This window comes from Xenia sp. Carnegie-2017, unplaced genomic scaffold (genome assembly GCF_021976095.1).
Source record: "Xenia sp. Carnegie-2017 unplaced genomic scaffold, XeniaSp_v1 HiC_scaffold_21, whole genome shotgun sequence".
NCBI classification, from domain to species: domain Eukaryota; kingdom Metazoa; phylum Cnidaria; class Anthozoa; order Malacalcyonacea; family Xeniidae; genus Xenia; species Xenia sp. Carnegie-2017.
This window is the reverse complement of record NW_025813484.1, coordinates 1,281,419-1,299,345: the sequence shown is the minus strand read 5'-3', so window position 1 is coordinate 1,299,345 and position 17,927 is coordinate 1,281,419. Positions and strand designations below refer to the sequence as shown.

The 17,927-nt window shown below is 36.0% G+C and overlaps 2 protein-coding genes across 4 annotated transcripts; both read left to right on the top strand.

Annotated features, from left to right (window-relative positions):
• The first annotated feature begins 1,624 nt into the window (after positions 1–1,624).
• Positions 1,625–15,444, top strand: LOC124443900 (mitofusin-2-like). Of its 3 annotated transcripts, XM_046994447.1 has the most exons (23): positions 1,625–1,825; positions 3,117–3,213; positions 3,894–3,962; positions 8,614–8,871; positions 9,138–9,380; positions 9,676–9,758; positions 9,830–9,868; positions 9,936–10,044; positions 10,119–10,226; positions 10,325–10,432; positions 10,661–10,706; positions 10,821–10,891; positions 10,983–11,104; positions 11,250–11,376; positions 11,736–11,943; positions 12,039–12,102; positions 12,255–12,398; positions 12,631–12,772; positions 13,015–13,134; positions 13,256–13,332; positions 13,429–13,563; positions 13,854–13,945; positions 15,277–15,444. In XM_046994447.1, exons 3-22 carry the CDS (start codon positions 3,960–3,962, stop codon positions 13,927–13,929), a joined length of 2,283 nt encoding a protein of 760 aa, XP_046850403.1. In that variant the 5' UTR covers positions 1,625–1,825; positions 3,117–3,213; positions 3,894–3,959; the 3' UTR covers positions 13,930–13,945; positions 15,277–15,444. The 3 variants fall into 3 exon arrangements, with proteins under 3 accessions (XP_046850403.1, XP_046850404.1, XP_046850402.1); XM_046994448.1 differs by lacking the exon at positions 15,277–15,444 and having other exon boundaries at positions 1,627–1,825; positions 12,634–12,772; positions 13,854–14,325; XM_046994446.1 differs by lacking the exon at positions 15,277–15,444 and having other exon boundaries at positions 1,627–1,825; positions 13,854–14,325.
• Positions 15,445–15,914: 470 nt separating this feature from the next.
• On the top strand, positions 15,915–17,927 carry LOC124443909 (60S ribosome subunit biogenesis protein NIP7 homolog). The gene is made up of 5 exons (XM_046994459.1): positions 15,915–16,261; positions 16,793–16,879; positions 16,971–17,109; positions 17,178–17,318; positions 17,487–17,927. Exons 1-5 carry the CDS (start codon positions 16,206–16,208, stop codon positions 17,604–17,606), a joined length of 543 nt encoding a protein of 180 aa, XP_046850415.1. The 5' UTR covers positions 15,915–16,205; the 3' UTR covers positions 17,607–17,927.

The window sequence follows — 17,927 nt, the reverse complement described above, 5'->3', positions numbered from 1 at the left end:
ATTAGAATTACTATAAGTCTACTCGAGATTCGTAAAGTGGTACTCGAAATTACTATAATGCGGTGTGAAAACTATATTATTATTGTTGAGTTGTGTATGACGAGATTTATAAGACGAGTTTTATATGACGAGTTTCATATGACGAGTTTTATATGACGAGTTTCATATGACGAGAGTTTTATAAGACGAGTTTTATATGACGAGTTTCATATGACGAGTTTATATGACGAGTTTCATATGACGAGTTTTATAAGACGAGTTTTATATGACGAGTTTCATATGACGAGATTTATAAGACGAGTTTTATATGACGAGTTTCATATGACGAGTTTTATATGACGAGTTTCATATGACGAGAGTTTTATAAGACGAGTTTTATATGACGAGTTTCATATGACGAGATTTATATCGCGAGTTTTCCTCTAACAACATGAAGTATTGAGTTAAAAACACGTGTTTGTTTCAAAAGCAGTTATTAATTATATGCAAAATTTCGGCGGGTATAAACCCGTCCACAAATCGCATACCTCCTTCGCATATTTCTTCCAATAGTATCGATTCTCCGAAAACTTTCTCTGACCCTTTCTCTTTGGACATAGATCTTTCTAGCGCTTGAACTACCCCTGATATAACATTCTCCACTATATGGGGTAAGCCTTAAAATATCTCTTATCTGCCCATCTAAACTATCATCGGTGATGTCTGTAAAGCTAGCCTCAACTCCATATTCAATCCTTCTCCGGTAAATTGTTTGTTCTGATACACCTAGGAAGCTACCTATACTTTTCCATTTCATTCCGGTATCTCGTAATTGCTCTATCTGTACTTTGGTTATATCAAAACAAGGCCTCCCTCCCTCCCGACTCGTTTCAGCATTTGGCAAATTTAAAGCGGTCGTATGTCGTCCAAATATAGTTCTCACTTCTGACCTTACAGAACTGTCCACGTCAGGTGATATTCCTTCAGACAGCTCTGTAACTCTGCCAAGAAGCTCCTGAATAATTTCTCTATTGCTCATTTCTGTCATTTTGGTGAGAGCGATACAGTATAGATAGAAAATACAAAGTTACCAACCCGCCGAAATTTTGCATATAATTAATAACTGCTTTTGAAACAAACACGTGTTCTTTAACTCAATACTTCATGTTGTTAGAGGAAAACTCGCGATATAAACTCGTCATATGAAACTCGTCATATAAAACTCGTCTTATAAACTCGTCATATGAAACTCGTCATATAAAACTCGTCATATGAAACTCGTCATATAAAACTCGTCTTATAAATCTCGTCATATGAAACTCGTCATATAAAACTCGTCTTATAAATCTCGTCACAGTTTATAAAACAACTCGTCATATAAATCTCGTCATACACAACTCAACAATAATAATATAGTTTTCACACCGCATTATAGTAATTTCGAGTACCACTTCACGATTCTCGAATAGACTTATAGTAATTCTAATACGACTTATAAATCTCGATACACTTTTGGTAGGTTTGGCTTGCCATACACTTTTGGCAGGTTTGGCTTGCCATAGTAAATTTTAATGTTTAATTATTTGCGTAATAACATAAAACAATGGTCAATTGTCATTTGCATTTTACATATATTTAATGTTGGGAATGATGGAATACCAAAGTTCTTTTGTTTAACAACATTAGCTAATGTTTTTAGGATTAGTTTTGAAAGATAATTTGTTCGAGTACGAACAATGAATGTTAAATTATCACGGGGAACAAATACATATTGATATGCATAACACCATGCATAAAGATATTATTCACTTCAAGTTTTGGCATTTATGAACTGCGAGGCGTCATGGTAAAAAACTTATTCATTGTAGGCTACACAAAGACGGCAAGTACAACGTATTTTTGTCGTTGTGTAAATTAATGTAAACAAGGGTTGTCAAAAATTAATTGAGTTTCAATTAATTGCAATTATTTGTAACCAATTAATTGATTGGACAAAGCATCAATTTAAATTAATTGATTGGCATTGACTGCTTTTTTCTATTTTTTTACATTGAAACTACTTTTGTCTTGTCACAGCAGCTTGCTTTCACTTACAACAAAGCAGTTGGCAGTTGCTGGGGCTGTCATGTATTGAACAAAGAAATATCAGTAGTTTACTTATCTTAAGTGTCATAAAATGAACCAACTGAGCAGTATGATACAATTTTTTTCAGAAGTCATTAGTTGCATGTTAATAATGTGATGCAATTTAGACATTTGTAGTTATAAAATTGTATTGCCATTGGAAACAACTGGTATCATAGATGGTGTTGTAGCTATAGCATAATAAAAACATATACTATAACTAAGTATGATAAGCATAAAAGTCACATATATTTTATTCACAGCTATATCTTATAATAATCTCAGCCATAGCCAGCATTTTTATTTGCTCATGCTATCTCAATCTTGCTTTGTTCACTCACTGTAAAAACAATAGATTTCTAATGAAATGAGCAATGATGCAGTGAAATTTACATAGCAAGTGTAAAACATTCATTCTGGATATGCCACCGATGACATCCATATCAAATATTTCATAAGATAATACATAAATTTAATGAACACCTTAGCTCTGGTAAAATAATACTTTATACAGAGCTTTATAACTCTCTCAAAAAATAGTATTGTAACAGTATCTTGGGTTATGTGTTTGACTGTAATTATGTCAGATTTTGAAATAACCACTGTTAATATAACAAGCTTCTGACCTATGACATAGAGAAAAAAGTTAAATATATTTACTGTTGCTATACCTATTGCTATTGCCTGTACAATAGACCTACCTATTTCTATACGATATTAGCGTTAGTGTGCGTTCTAGTACTAAAAAGATATGTAGACAAAGTATACAAGGGTTGTCAAAAATTAATCGAGCTTCAATTAATTGCAATTATTTGTAACCAATTGATTGGACAAAGCATCAATTAAAATTAATTGATTGGGCAAAACTCCCAATTTCAATTAATTGATTGTGCAGACCAATTTAATTGCAATCAATTATTGACAACCCCTGAATGTAAAGATAGTGCCTTTGACTGTAGTAGACGAGTATTGTTGATTTCCTGTTGGTTACGGAAAGACATCTTACTTGATAGGCGATATATTTGAACGTGGTGATAGACAATGAAGATTGTAATCTGACAAAAAAGTACTGTTGATAAGATACCACGCGTAGAGGAGAAACGAATTCAAGTAAGTTTTTAAGCGATTCTCTAAGAAAAATTTCCACTAACGTTGAAAACTGTCAATGCTTAGTTTTATCAACAACTTCAATAAGAAAAAGCTTTTTTCAATGGACATACCGCACAGTACCATATATTAGCATTCGAAAAACACATAAAAAATAATCAACTTCAGTCTTAACAGGCCGCATCGACCATTTTACAACGTGAATTGCTTGATTTTAAAAATAAAGAATTAAAAACATTATTTACTGTCTTGCTTGGACCTTATAGAGAATTATTTTCCATGGCCTCAAAAGTGGCGTCGGCCTCCGGCTGCTGCTCATACATCGTAAAATATTTTAGAAAACGGACCTCCCAACCGTTACATACATAGTCTTATGGGACCTCCCAACCGTTACATACATAGTCAATACATACATAGTCTTAAACGTCTTATAGAAATTGAAAAAATGTTTGTCAGAATGTGTATATTTAGCCCATGAACTTTCTTTCAGCATATAAAAATATTTTTATGAATTTGAACTACAAAGTGTAATGGTAGATGGATATTGCTAAATCGTGCATTTCAATTAAAACACAAATATACTATCCATTATTAATTTCAAAGACTCCCCTTATCACCTTTTTTACATACTTCTGCGCCTCTTCCAGCAGTTCGTTGACTTTATCAACTTTAATCTTTCCAAGATTGAAGAAAATTTCATTCTTGCCAGTCGCCATGTTTTGAACACTTGTACAAGCAACGCACGCGCTATGGTGAGTTTTACAATTTTCCAGAGGGAGAGAGAAGGGACATTTACGATGTTTTCGAATAAAAAAATGTTTTCTTTTGCATCAGAATTTGGAAATATCATGGTAAGTCCACAAAAGATTACCGTCTCTAATTAGAAACAACGCTCCAATAATATTTAAAAATAAAATTATTGGCTTATTGGTGTAAAACAAATAATAAGCATGGTCAAGCACCCACCGTAAAGTTTACGTCATTTGTTTTACTCTCAGCAATTTACTGCTGCCTATTTGAATTAAATTTACTGCAGCTGCATTTTGAATTTTTTACTATCTTTAAAGTTTAAACTCCATGCATATAAAGTCAGTAACTTCAAACATCGAGATTCTTAGAGAATACAATACACATACATTTGCTGAATGATGGACATAATGAATTATTATAAAAATGATTATAAATAAATAAGTCGGAAAAGTCATCGGAAACAGTTTCCAAACAAATCTCCTTTTGATGGATGTCGGTAAGTGCACACGTGGTCGCCAAACTTGAGTGTTGTTGTTCGTCCATCACAAGCGATGATGACCTTGATAAGTTATCTCAGGTACTAGAAGACTGGGTACGGTGAGTTCTGAGGTGGCTAATGAGCCCAATCTTGGCACGGAATGTTCTCGAACACGAAGGGCAAACCAGAGATGCATCTGATGTTGAAGCACTGGCTGCTCTTGATTTCCGCAGCTCACGTTTCTGTTTGGCTTCCACAGTCCGCCCTTCTTCTGATGCTTGACAGCCCTTGAAGATGAGATCGCGCCAGGTTGATCGGTTCCCTGCAAGTTTGTCCCATGTTGCGGTGTTGATGTTAAAGGACTTCAGTGAGGTCTTTAATGTGTCCTTGAACCGCTTCTTCTGGCATCCTACTGATCTTTTGCCGTTGGATAGCTCACCATAAAGCAGTTGCTTAGGTATCCGCTCATCTGGCATGCGAGCAATGTGGCCTGCCCATCGAATCTGTGCTCTCATCACTAAGGTGTAGATGGATGGCTGGTTGGATCGAGAGGACATCTGTGTCTGGCACCTTGTCTTGCCACTTGATTCTCAAAATCCGACGGAGACAGGTTGTGCGGAAGTGATTCAGCTGTCTCGCATGCCTCTGGTAAACAGTCCAGGATTCACATGCAAAAAGGAGAGTTGTAATACTATGGCAGAGTAGACCTTCAGTTTCGTTGCAGTGGTGATCCCTCTACGCTCCCAAACGTTTGTGCGCAACCTGCCAAATGCGGAGCTGGCTTTGGCGATCCGGTTGTTCACCTCTGCATCAATAGTCACAGCTCTGGAAAGAGTGCTCCCTAAATATGTGAATTTGTCAACTGTCTGCAGACGCTGTCCATTCACCAGTATGGTAGCCTCAGTGTAGTGTGTATGAGGAGAAGGCTGATGCATGACCTCTGTCTTCTTGGTACTGATGGTTAGACCAAAGTTGTCACAGGCTGCGGAAAACTTATTCATGCTGATCTGCAACTCCGATTCTGAAGACGCGTTGAGGGCGCAGTCATCAGCAAACAGGAAGTCACGAATGATGGTCTCCTTAACCTTGGTGATAGCTTGCAGTCTACGTAGGTTGAATACGCTCCCATCCATTCTATATTTGATGCTGATACCATCTACACCATCGTGATTAGCATCAGTTAGCATGGCAGTGAAAACCATGCTGAACAATGTTGGAGCCAGTACGCAGCCCTGTTTCACACCATTTGTGACTGGGAAGGGTTCGGAGTATTCACCATCAACTAGTACTCTGGCCAACATGCCATCGTGAAATTGACGAACCATCAAGATGAATTTCTCTGGACAGCCAAACTTGGACATAATTCTCCACAGGCCCTGACGGGAGACTGTGTCAAAAGCTTTTGTCAAATCGACAAAGGTGGTGTACAGATCTTGGTTCTGCTCTTGACACTTTTCCTGGAGTTGTCGTGCTGCGAAAATCATATCAACAGTTCCACGGCCCTTACGAAATCACACTGTGATTCTGGTAGCAGTCTTTCTTCAAGGTGGTCTATTAGCCGGTTTAGTAACACTCGGGCAAGAACTTTCCCAGCTATTGATAGGAGTGAGATGCCACGATGATTATCACAGGACTGACGATTACCCTTCCTCTTGTATAGGTGAATAATCGAGGCATCTTTCAATTCCTGGGGGATGGATCCTTCAGCCCTGAAGGATTGGAAGAGGTCAGTGAGCTTCTGGATAAATGTGGGACCACCAACTTTATATATCTCGGATGGAATAGCATCTGCACCAGGGGCTTTACCACTAGAGAGCTTGTTTATTGCTTCCCTGACTTCTGATTCAACAGGTGGAACATCCATGGTCCTGTTGATGTTGACCTGGGGCAACCTGTCTATTGCCTCATCATTGATGAAAGAAGGACGGTTGAGGACAGCTTCAAAATGTTCAGCCCACCTATGCAAGATCTTTTCCTTCTCGGTAATTAGTGAAGTCCCATCTGAGCTCAAGAGAGGGGAATTTCCTGACGATCGAGGTCCATATTTTGTGTTGAGAGCTTCATAGAACCGCTTTGTATCATTTCTGTCGGCATAGGCTTGGATTTCATCAGCCTTAGCACTGAGCCAGGAATCTCTCATCACCCGCAGCTTACACTGAACTGTTCTCCGTGCACTGGCAAAGGCATTCTTCTTGTAGACTGAAGTTGGATCATCTTGGTAAGCACGATGAAGTCTGTGCTTTTCATCAAGTAGGGCCTGAATCTCCTCATCATCTCATCAAACCAATCATGCTGATGTCGGGAAGGGTAGCCCAACACTTGCACTGCAGTTGAGTGAACTGTGTCCCTAAAGGATTCCCAGTCTTCTTCGACGTTACCTCCAGGATTGAAGTTGGCAATTTGGGATTCTAGGTCTGTGGATAGAGCTGCACTTGTTTGATGGTTTTTCAGCTTGGCAACATTTATCCTCTTTTTGGTCATACATCCCTGTGGACGTCTCTTTGGTTTGATGCGGATGTTCATTTTAGAGATGATGAGTCTGTGGTCGGTCCAGCACTCTGTACCACACATGGCCTAATTCTGACATCCTGCCTGTCCTTCTTCCTGACAATAATGTAGTCGATGAGATGCCAGTGTTTCGACCGGGGGTACATTCATGATGCATGATGTTTTGTTCCTGTTGGGCAGCCGGAATATTGTGTTGGTTATAAGGAGACCATACGATGAGCATAACTCCAGCAGGCGCAGGCCATTGCTGTTGCACTTGCCTACCCCACTCTTTCCAATGACTCCATCCCAGGCAGAATCACGGCCTACCCTTGCGTTAAAACCCCCAAGTAGGATCAGCTTATCAGTACTGCACACGGATGAAAGCAAAGTATCCAGATCTTCGTAGAATCTGTCTTTCACATCTTCAGGATTTGTCAATGTAGGTGCATAGGCACTGATGAGTGTGGCCCGTTTACCATCATGTAGATGAATCTGCATTGACATGAGACGATCGTTTGTACCTTTAGGGAAATTGGCAAGCTTTTGGACAAGATGGTTCCTGATGGCAAAACCTACCCCAGACTCCCGGCGCTCATCGGTAGAACGGCCACTCCAGAAGAAAGTGTAGCCACCTCCATATTCAGTCAGCTGCCCCTCATTAGCGAAACGAGTCTCACTCAGTGCTGCAATGTCGATGTTGTATCTTGCAAGTTCTCTGGCAACTAAAGCAGTTCTCCTCTCTGGTCTGTCTGATGAAGGGTTGTCAAGTAATGTACGCACATTCCATGTGCCTAAGGTGATCGGTGTCACCTTAAATTTTTTCTTTCCTTTATTTCGACCGCTGGTGTGGGATTCCCGCCAACCGCGGCTTGCTGGCCAGGATGAAGGTTGAAGCAGGCTTTTTTTAGGACACCTTTTCTAGTCCCTTCCTCGTGTGAGGTGAGCAGTGCATCCCTAAAGAGGGCTGCTCAGACACCCAGGTAGACGCCGAGTTCACTGCTGCTTCAGTCAGTACGAAAGCGACCATAAGACCTGGGCCGCCTGTGTGCAGGTCTGTGGATAGAGCTAGGTCTGTGAATTTACCTCAATATGCATTGGCATAAAAAGGCATCATTTCTCGGGCTGTAAATATTTTCCTAATTCACATAGAAGGTTACGCCATATTTTAAATTAGCTAACCACTAATGCTTAAAAGTTGCCCAACTTTCAAACTTTCATGGGAGGCTGGGGGGGAGTTACCCTAACATTTTGACAGGGCAAGTCATGAATAGTAGGAAGAATTTTTATAAATAAGAATCATAATCAGCTAATATATTACTTTAGAAGTGTGTGCTTCTGTGAACTGTTTTGCAGTTTTGTTGTCGTATTTTGGAGAGGAGAAGCGAAGAATGAATGAAGGGATAAAACGGTTTTTTAGCCAAGGGGCGTGGGCTAAATAGGTCTCGTAGCTATACTCTACTTACATGAAGTAATGGATTGTATTTTATGCAACATGTGGAAAATATATATTTGTTTACAAGGTTAAATAAAATGTTATTAAACAAAAAGAATGATAGCATAATGCTTTAACCAACAACTACAAACAATTCTTTTTGTATATATATATGATTGTTGTTGCTTGTTTTAGTCTTTAAAATTTGTTGAAACTGCAGCATAATATTGCTTACATCTCGTTGTAATTTCAGAATTTAATAAGAATGAAGAATGCTGCCAGTTCGCGGAGATCTTTGAGTCAAATAGAGGGACAACTGAGTCATGGCCAGCCGCATTGCAATGGTTCATCTATTGATTCACCCCTTAAGCTGTTTAGCAAAGCGAAGAATAAAATCAACAAAATATTTCAAGAAATTGGCGTCTACTTAGGAGAGGCATCTTCGTTTCTTCAGGAAAAGTGTTTTGTTTCAGAAAAGTTGGCCAGTGAAATAGACAAATATTCTGAGGAGGTAAAAATGTCGTAGTTTCAGCAGAGTTCAGAGTTGATTTAATCTACCTAATGAATACACTCTGATATCGAAATCATTATTAATTTCCTAAGTAATTCTTCTCTGATTTTGGCCTATTTTATAAAGTGCAAATATTATCTGGCTTGGCAAATTGATCTCCACTAAATTGTTGGCCTCTCTGCCACTGACAATGACATTGCTAGTTTTTAGTTACATGTGAATAAAACCAAAGAAAACACCATTTTAAATCAATAAATTGTGTTAAGGTCAAAACATATCTGGAGCAAGTAGCTGGGATAGCAAAGGTTCTCAGTAGGGACAGTATGAAAGTTGCTTTCTTTGGAAGAACAAGCAATGGCAAGAGCACTGTAATTAATGCCATGTTGAGAGATCGTATTTTACCATCTGGTATTGGTCATACAACTAGTTGTTTCTTCAGTGTTAATGGAACAGAAGTTGAGACACCTTATGTACTGACCCCTGGCTCTGACGAAAAGAAAAATATTCAAGTATGTTGTATATATAGGCTATCAAACAAGTATTAGCAGAAAATAAATGTTATTGGAAGTTACTTGGATTGTTTTATCCATTGAATTTGCCACGACTGCTAAATTCATAGCACAGTTAGCCTAGCACTTCTACTTTGGTTAAAATACTGTAGATTTTTCAAAGAGTTTTTTCAAAATGCATGTAACACTAAAATTTTTGTATGCTAGAATATATCAGTGAGATTGCTTTTTGAGTGACTTGTCATTTGAGTGTATCGACTATGAAATTTGATTTTATTTACTTCCATGTATTTAGTCTTTAAGTCAACTGGCTCATGAACTTTGTCAAGAGAAACTAGATCCAAGTAGCTTGATTCAAGTCAATTGGCCAAGAGCAAAGTATGTATTTTAAAATGGATGAAAGTCAAGCATATTCTTTCATAAAAGGAATCACCAACTGTTTTTTTCAGGTGTGCATTGCTTCGAAATGATATTGTGTTGGTTGACAGGTAAAAATTTAATTAATCTTCATTAAATAAATTGTGAATATTTTTGATAAGATGCTTTGATTTGTAGCCCAGGGATTGATGTTAGTCCAGATCTTGACAGTTGGATTGATAATTACTGCTTGGATGCAGATGTTTTTGTTTTGGTAGCAAATTCAGAGTCAACTTTGATGGTTACAGTAAGTTGTGTCTATAAAATTATTTTTGCAAAGATAGTAGTAATCAAGAGCCAGAATCTTCAAAACTTTTACAGGAAAAGAAATTTTTCAATAAAGTCAATCAGAAGCTGTCACGGCCAAATATTTTTATCTTGAACAATCGTTGGGATGCGTCAGCATTTGAGCCAGAGTTTATGATGGCAGTATGTACATTTTCATATCATTGAACATTCAAAAGGAATAAGGTCTTTGGAAACTATACCTTGCTCTTTAAGACTTTGTGTTTGATTTCTTTCATTAGGTTAAAAATCAACATATGGAAAGAACAGTTGGTTTTCTTGTCAATGAACTTAAATGCATTGATCAATGTGAAGCAGAGAATCGTGTTTTCTTTGTGTCTGCTAAAGAAGTACGTCATGTAGAGAGTAGTTGAAGTTTTGCAGTTGAAAACGAAAGTTTTTTTTCCTCTTCTATAACTCTCCATTTTCACATGCTGTAGTAGACCTAGTTTAAATAAACTAAATTGATGTTCCTATTTAAGGGCAGCCCACAATAAAAAGTTACAACACAGCCTGTAAGGTGGAAAGAAGAAACAGAAACTACAGCTCAAATGTTGATTCCCTGTCTATATTTTTAGGTTCTGACAAAGAGAATGCAGGAAAACCAAGGAATGTGTGATACAGGTTTAAGGAAACAAATGTTTTTTTATTGATTTTTGTTGAAGTTTGCTGGTTTTTTGACCTTCACTGGTAAACATTGCCATGGTTTGTTGTGTGTTAATAATTTTTTTTATATAGGGGTTGCTATACATGCAGAAGGTTTTCAAGAAAGACTAATGGAATTCGAGCATTTTGAAAGAAAGTTTGAGGTTAAGCAGACCTTTCATTCTTGCATAGCAGCTATAACATCTAAAGTTTTGTTTAAATTGCGGTGCTCAGACTCAATGTTCTGGTTTTTAGGAGTGTATTTCCAAGTCAGCAATTCAAAGCAAAGTTGAATCTCATGCAGTACAAGGAATGCAAACCACAAAATTTGTTCGAGAAATCATGGAGAAAATTGAAGCCAAGTCAAAGGTTGAAAGGTTAGACCATTTTTCTCATTCTCTCCGAGACCTTGTGTGTGTTTGACATTTAATCCAATAGGAATCTTTCAGTTTTTGCTTTTCTTTAAATGAATTTCCTTGCATGGATCTGCATATGTTATTGAGTGGCGATAGTAATTCTTAGGCAGAAATGTATTGAAGCAAAATGTAGCTGGGAGGAACGACTGGCTATAATGAAAGACAAACTGGATGTGATCAGTCATGAGTTTAAGAATAAAATCAAGGAAATTAAAGAAGAAGTTGTGTTGCAGGTATAAAGTTAATCGAACCAAATTTAAAACATAAAAGTCATTCAAAACAACAGTTATCAAAGAACTTCATGAGTTTAACGGATTTACATTGTAACCATTCATTGTAGCTATACGTACATTCTTCTGAAAAATGCTAACACTTTTTTCTCCTTTTTGTTGGCATTTGATGGGAAGCTAATTTGGAAAATATAAATCTTTTCCTCATTCAATAAAGATTCTTATTTTAAGTGTGTAATTATACGATCTTTAACATGCTTTTACCTGCTTGTCCCATCACGATGTCCGGTTGTATATTTACCTAGTTTAACTAGGAAAACGTGATGACGTTTGTGAAATAAAACTGTATTTTTTATTTCAAGGTTGCCACAGCAATGAATGATGAAATAAAACTTTTAGGAATACTTGTAAATCAGTTTGATCATCCATTTCATGCGCATTCTACTTTCATTGAAACTTACAAACGAGATCTGGTCACTCATATTGCTGATGACCTGGGAAGGAATCTTACGGAGCGATGTGGATTAGCTCTTTCCCAGTCCTATAATAAAACTAAACAATCAATGACTGGTAAGCAAAAGTTGACCTTAGAATTCGTATTTTACGCCATACTTTATGAAGTTCCATTTTATGTTACAGTTTTAACAATATAAATATCTTTGCAGATCAATTAGCTTCACTTTTACCACCAGAGGATCGTCATGAGGTGAAGACTATTTTGGATTCCAGGTATTTATATGTATACTTGTGGATAACCTGGTATTGTAAAGAGCGCATGACTGCCGTCTAACTTGCAAGTTCTCTTCAGTCATGTGTTCGATAAATACTCCATGTAAATTTTGCCTACATGTAAATCTTTGTTCCTCCTGCGATTCTTGTAGGCATGAATTTGAAGTATCCTATCAACTTGATATTCCCAATATTTGCTCGGATTTCAAAGAGGATTTAGAGTTCCATTTCTCTCACTGGTTGCAAACAATGTTAAGAAAGCTTTGGGGTCCTTCCACTTCTCGTTCTGGACAAAGGTATGGTGTAATAAAATTGTTGTTTTATAAACCTCAAATTGTCTGATAAATTCACAACTCTCTTTTAACTTCATTATAATTTTTCTGTGAAAAAGTGTTGAAAATGCAACTTGTTGATGAATGTTTTTGTTCTAATATCGTTGTATATGCTACTATTGTTGAATTACTCATGTCAATATGTTTTTGTTATTGTTGTCAAAGTCTGCTTTTCATTCGTTTCCATTTCATATAGTAGATCATCTACGGAACTTGACGAAGGTGAAACGACTGCTTCTCGAAGTAACGAAGTGCTCAAGGACGATGAATTGAAGTTGGCCGTTATTCAAAACATTGCATCACACAGCGCTACTGGTATTGTGGTTGTTGGAGGCCTGGTAAGGAGTGACTTCACGTGATTATGTGTAGAAAAAATATGAAAAATGCTTCAAGGAAAACTCTCAAAGGCAGAAATTTGCCATAAGACTGTAATCTCATTTTCTGATTAAAAAAACAGTATGACTTTGAGGGTTTTTGACTAATTTTTACACCACATTCTGTTAATGTATAATTTCCAAAACATAGGTCATAGTATTTGGACTGTTATAGCATAACTTTTTGTCATATTTTTTTCAATCAGGTTTGGAATAATGTTGTTGCCAAACTGATTGTTGGATGTGGTGGTTTGTATGGATCGTTATACATTACTGGAGGTTTACGATTGACAAATTATGCAAAGGAAAAGGCGTTTAAAAATCAGGTAACTTTGTGTGTAAAACCTCAATGAAATAAAGGTAAACATGTTCAGTAAATATCTTCCAAAGTTGATCTCAAATGCTTGCCTCATATGAAATGACTGTTAGTGTTGATTCAACTTTTAGTTTGTTGCATACACGGCCAATCGTCTTCAGTTGGTTGTCAGTATGACAAGTTCAAATTGTATTCAACAAGTTATGAGGTAAACCATTAAAAAGCTAGCAATATTTCTTTTTGAAAAATATGTATGGGAACAAGAAGTTTTCTGTTGTATTCATTTTCCATTTCTTTTTAAAAGGGAACTTTCCTCCACTATTGCTCAATTGTGTTACAAAGTTGACGCAGAGAAGAAAAAAGTGGAAAACGAGATTTCAAAACTTAGTGCAGATATTACTGAATTAGAGAAAATTGAAAGTCAAGCGCATCTATTTGGGTATGTGTTGTTAATACCTGGCAATTTATTTATTCTGCAATTACATCATAAAATTGAATTTAATTCTAAAATGAAAGTTTCTTTACCTGAAAAGTTTAGTTACAACATGTAGAACAAATTGACTACATCGACTAACATAGCTTCAGCAAACATGTGTAGAACTAGAAAACACAAATGAAGTGTATGAATAGGTTTATAAATCTCAAGAGAAAAATCCCCAGGTAATGATTCCCTTACGTATAAGCATGCTTGTGATGAGTTGCATATGGCGACATTCCTTATGTTTATAGAAAAAATGCACAATGTCTTGAGGATCAGTTGAGCAGCTTCATTGGAGAATATGGTTTATCGCAAAGTAAAATGTAAAAAACATTGGCACCAGGTAGAAAACTCCTTAACTCTTTCAATTTCTGGGAAGAGAACTGAAATATTATTTCACATAAATTTATCTTAATCACTTGCAATTTCTGAATGTTATTTTTGCGGTCTCAATTCCAACATTTCCTTATAAAAGTCATTAATTTAACTTACCTGTACAACAACAAAAATGAAAAAAACTGTATACCTTTACAAAAAGCCTGGAGCATCGAGCTGTATATGTTACTGGGCGGCTGTCTTTAGAAACAATCTAGTACCTATACTTGCATGAACCCAAATATAATTTCCAGAGAAGGTTGTATACTTTATGACTATATACTTTATGATGGTAATACTTTATGATGTTTGTATACTTTATAATGATTATATACTTCATGATGTTTATATACTCTGTTTTTGTTAAATGCCTTTTGATGGTTATTTACTTCATGATGGTTGTATACTTTATGATGTTTATGTACGCTTATGCGTATGCATATGCTTATATTGCATATGGCGACATTCCTTATGTTTATAGAAAAAATGCTCAATGTCTCGAGGATCAGTTGAGCAACTTCATTTGACAATTTGGTTTATCGCAGAGTAAAATTTAAAAAACATTGGTACCAGGTACAAAACTCCTAAACTCTTTCAATTTCTGGAAGGAGAACTGAAATATTATTTCACATAAATTTATCTTAATCACTTGCAATTTCTGAATGTTTTTTTGCGGCCTCATCTCCAACATTTCCTTATAAAGTCATCAATTCAATTTACCTGTGCAACAACACACATCAAAAAAACTGTATACCTTTACAAAAAGCCACCAGCATTGAACTGTATATGTTACTGGATGGCTTTCTTTAGAAACATTCTAGTACCTATACTTGCATGAACCCAAATATAATTTCCAGAGAAGCTTGTGACATGTCTGCTGGTGTAAAGTTCTGCATTTTTGCTAGCTGTCATTATACAGTGTTGCCAGATGAATTTTAAATAAGTTAATGTCGGCATGTTCAAAACTTCACATATTATCCACCAATGTTAAAAATCGACAAAAATTGCATAATTTGCACCAAATGTATGAAATAAGCTAAATCAAATGTAAATTTATAATGATGCACATTGCACATTTGTACAAAACAACAAAAAAATAACAATGAAAAACAGTTATTTAGTTCGATTCAGATTCGTCCCTTGAGTCAGAGTCTTGAACATAAAGAATGTCGTGTGTCATATGACTTAAAGCATTTGTCGAAGGAGAGTAGTTGACACAGCCTCCTGACTTTTTCACTCCTTGCTTAACTTTTAGAATACAGCTGACTGGCTTTGTGTGCAACCTATTTCTTCCTTTAGTTTTGATTGCATTCACAGAAGAAAAAATTCCCTCCACATCAACATTGAAGAATGAATTATGCTTTGTCTCCAATCTCTAAACCAGTGTATATTCATTGTAAACAACCTTGTCCTTTATAAGTGATAAGTTCATAAAATGTTTTTACTTTTTAGTAAAAGTTCATGAAATGTTCACAAAATTCTTTTTGTTCACAAAAAGTCAAAATAAAAATCAAAAGTTCATAAATTTGTGACCTTTGTTCACAATCTGGCAACACTGTCATTATAAATGTTTATTATGACCGTACGTGGAAAGATTGGGACTGACTAGTTAAATTACTGGAAGGAAGGTATGTATTTTGTTCAAAAGCAATTTGGAAAACAATTATGTCATTGATTTTGGGCATTGAGTGAGTGTATTTCAACAATGATATTAACAGCAACACGACCATAAATCATGAATTGGTCAGAGTTTCACACAACTGCAGGCTGTAGATGTAGATAAAGGGTTTTTAAATGACCCAGCGTGGCTTTATTTATGACTCTTGAAATGATAAAAATTCATGCAGATATTCTTCATAGTTTATGTATCTTGTCATGGTTGTATACTTTATGATGTTTATATACTTCGCGATGGTTATATACGTTTTATTGGTTAAATACATTATGATGGTAATAAACTTTAAGATGGTTATATATGTTTTCAAACATCGAGATTCTTAGAGAAAGGAATACACATAAATTTGCTGAATGATGAACATAATGAACTATTATGAAAATGTTTATAAATAAAATAAGTCGGAAGTCATCGGAAACAGTTTCCAAACAAATCTCCTTTTGATGGATGTCGGTAAGTGCACACGTGGTCGCCAAACTTGAGTGAACCATTGAGTGAATCACATATCAAAGTGTTGTATTTATATTTTCTTTCAAAGTGATATTTTTTCTTTATGAGGCCATTAACAGAAGAAGAAACCAAGCTGGTGTTTGAAAAACTCGCCAAATAGTATGTACATACGTATGCTATTTATGTCGATTGAAACCTCTTATCAAAAGTATTGCAAATCAACAGCCAAACATGATGATAGAAAATAACATCTTACAACTTACCCCAGCCACGAAGATATACATGAAAAAAAGCCTCGCATTTAATGATCCACTAATCTGGAACTCATTACCTCATGAACTCAAAGAGTCCTGCTCTCTGATGTCTTTTCAAAACAAAATCACTGTTCACTTTCCCAAATAATTTAGTGATAGTTAAATGTAAATACTTAGTTAACTTTGTACTCTAATTTAATGTTTTACGGACTGTACTTTGTTAATTTAGTATTCTTGTTAAATTCGTTTCTGTAACTTGGTGCATGCCCCATGTTGAAAACAACTCATGTTGACAATAGTTAGCATGTTAAAATCAAATTATTCATTCATGTTGCTGTGAAGTTCATGAATTATACCATCCATCTTAGTAATTAGTGTTTTGTCACCATGACTGAAGATGGTTATAGAATACTTTTCTTTGATATATATTTCATAGTATTGGTGACAATTTGAAACTGCTTATTGATCGACCTGATGGCAACTATTGCTTCAGACTGCAGAAGGATCGGATATATTACGTGAAGTATTTGCATTAGTTTGGATGTTGTAGCCATTAGGTGCACTACCAGTATGTGTGAATAAAGATATGTTTGTTTTTATAAATAATTTTTAAGGGAAAACATAATGAGGAAAGCAACTAATGTTGCTAGGGAGAATTTGATCTCGCTTGGTACTTGTTTTGGTAAAATGACAAAATCTGGCAAGTTTCGTCTTCACATTACAGCATTGGATTTTTTGGCTCCATATGCAAAGGTACTCTATATCTCCCAGTCAATTCACACCTCCCCATGTAGGTATTTAACTTAACCTTACACTTTTAGTTTAAAATCTGGGTGAAGCCTGGAGCTGAACAATCTTTTCTCTATGGAAACCATGTTGCCAAGTCTGGTCTTGGGCGCATCACTGAAAACACAGAACAGTACCAAGGAGTTGTTGTCTATTCAATGAATGATTTGCCTCTGGTTTGCTTTTGTTTTCTGTTTTTGTTTACCTTTCCTATTTACTTAATATTTATTGATATTTCACTTCTCTGTGGGGAACGCTGGAACAATATTAAACAGTCAGGCAATATTTGGGCACATATGCTCAAAACTAGCCAAATTATTTTACTGTTACATTAATTTCTCCAGGGATTTGGTGTAGCTGCAAGATCAACTCAAGATTGTCGGCATGCCAGTCCAACAGACATTGTTTGTTTCCATCAGGCAGACATTGGAGAGTATATAAGATCTGAGGACACACTTACATAAAATGTCAACTGCAAACACCTGCATCACAATTCACTAAATTATCATTGACTTTAATCTGGTAGAAAATGTGTTGCTTGAATTTATCTCAATATGCATTGGCATACAGGAGGCATCATTTCTCCGGTTGTAAATATTTTCCTAACTCACATAGAAGGTGCCACCATATTTTAAATCAACTAACCATTGATGCTTAAAAGTTGCCCAACTTTCATAGGAGGCAGGGGGGAGCTACCCTAACATTTTGACAGGGCAAGTCATGAATAGTAGGAAGAATTTTTATACATAAGAATCATAATCAGCTAATATATTACTTTAAAAGTG

Bases quoted from the DNA above. Each gene is read 5' to 3' on its own strand.
- LOC124443909 (XM_046994459.1), top strand. From the start codon at position 16,206: ATGAGGCCATTAACAGAAGAAGAAACCAAGCTGGTGTTTGAAAAACTC. The intron at 16,880-16,970 runs GTATTTGCATTA...ATAATTTTTAAG, and splicing joins GATCGGATATATTACGTGAA to GGAAAACATAATGAGGAAAG. The intron at 17,110-17,177 runs GTACTCTATATC...TTACACTTTTAG, and splicing joins TTTTGGCTCCATATGCAAAG to TTTAAAATCTGGGTGAAGCC.
- LOC124443900 (XM_046994447.1), top strand. The intron at 10,707-10,820 runs GTTTAAGGAAAC...TTTTTTATATAG, and splicing joins CCAAGGAATGTGTGATACAG to GGGTTGCTATACATGCAGAA. The intron at 12,399-12,630 runs GTATGGTGTAAT...CATTTCATATAG, and splicing joins ACTTCTCGTTCTGGACAAAG to TAGATCATCTACGGAACTTG.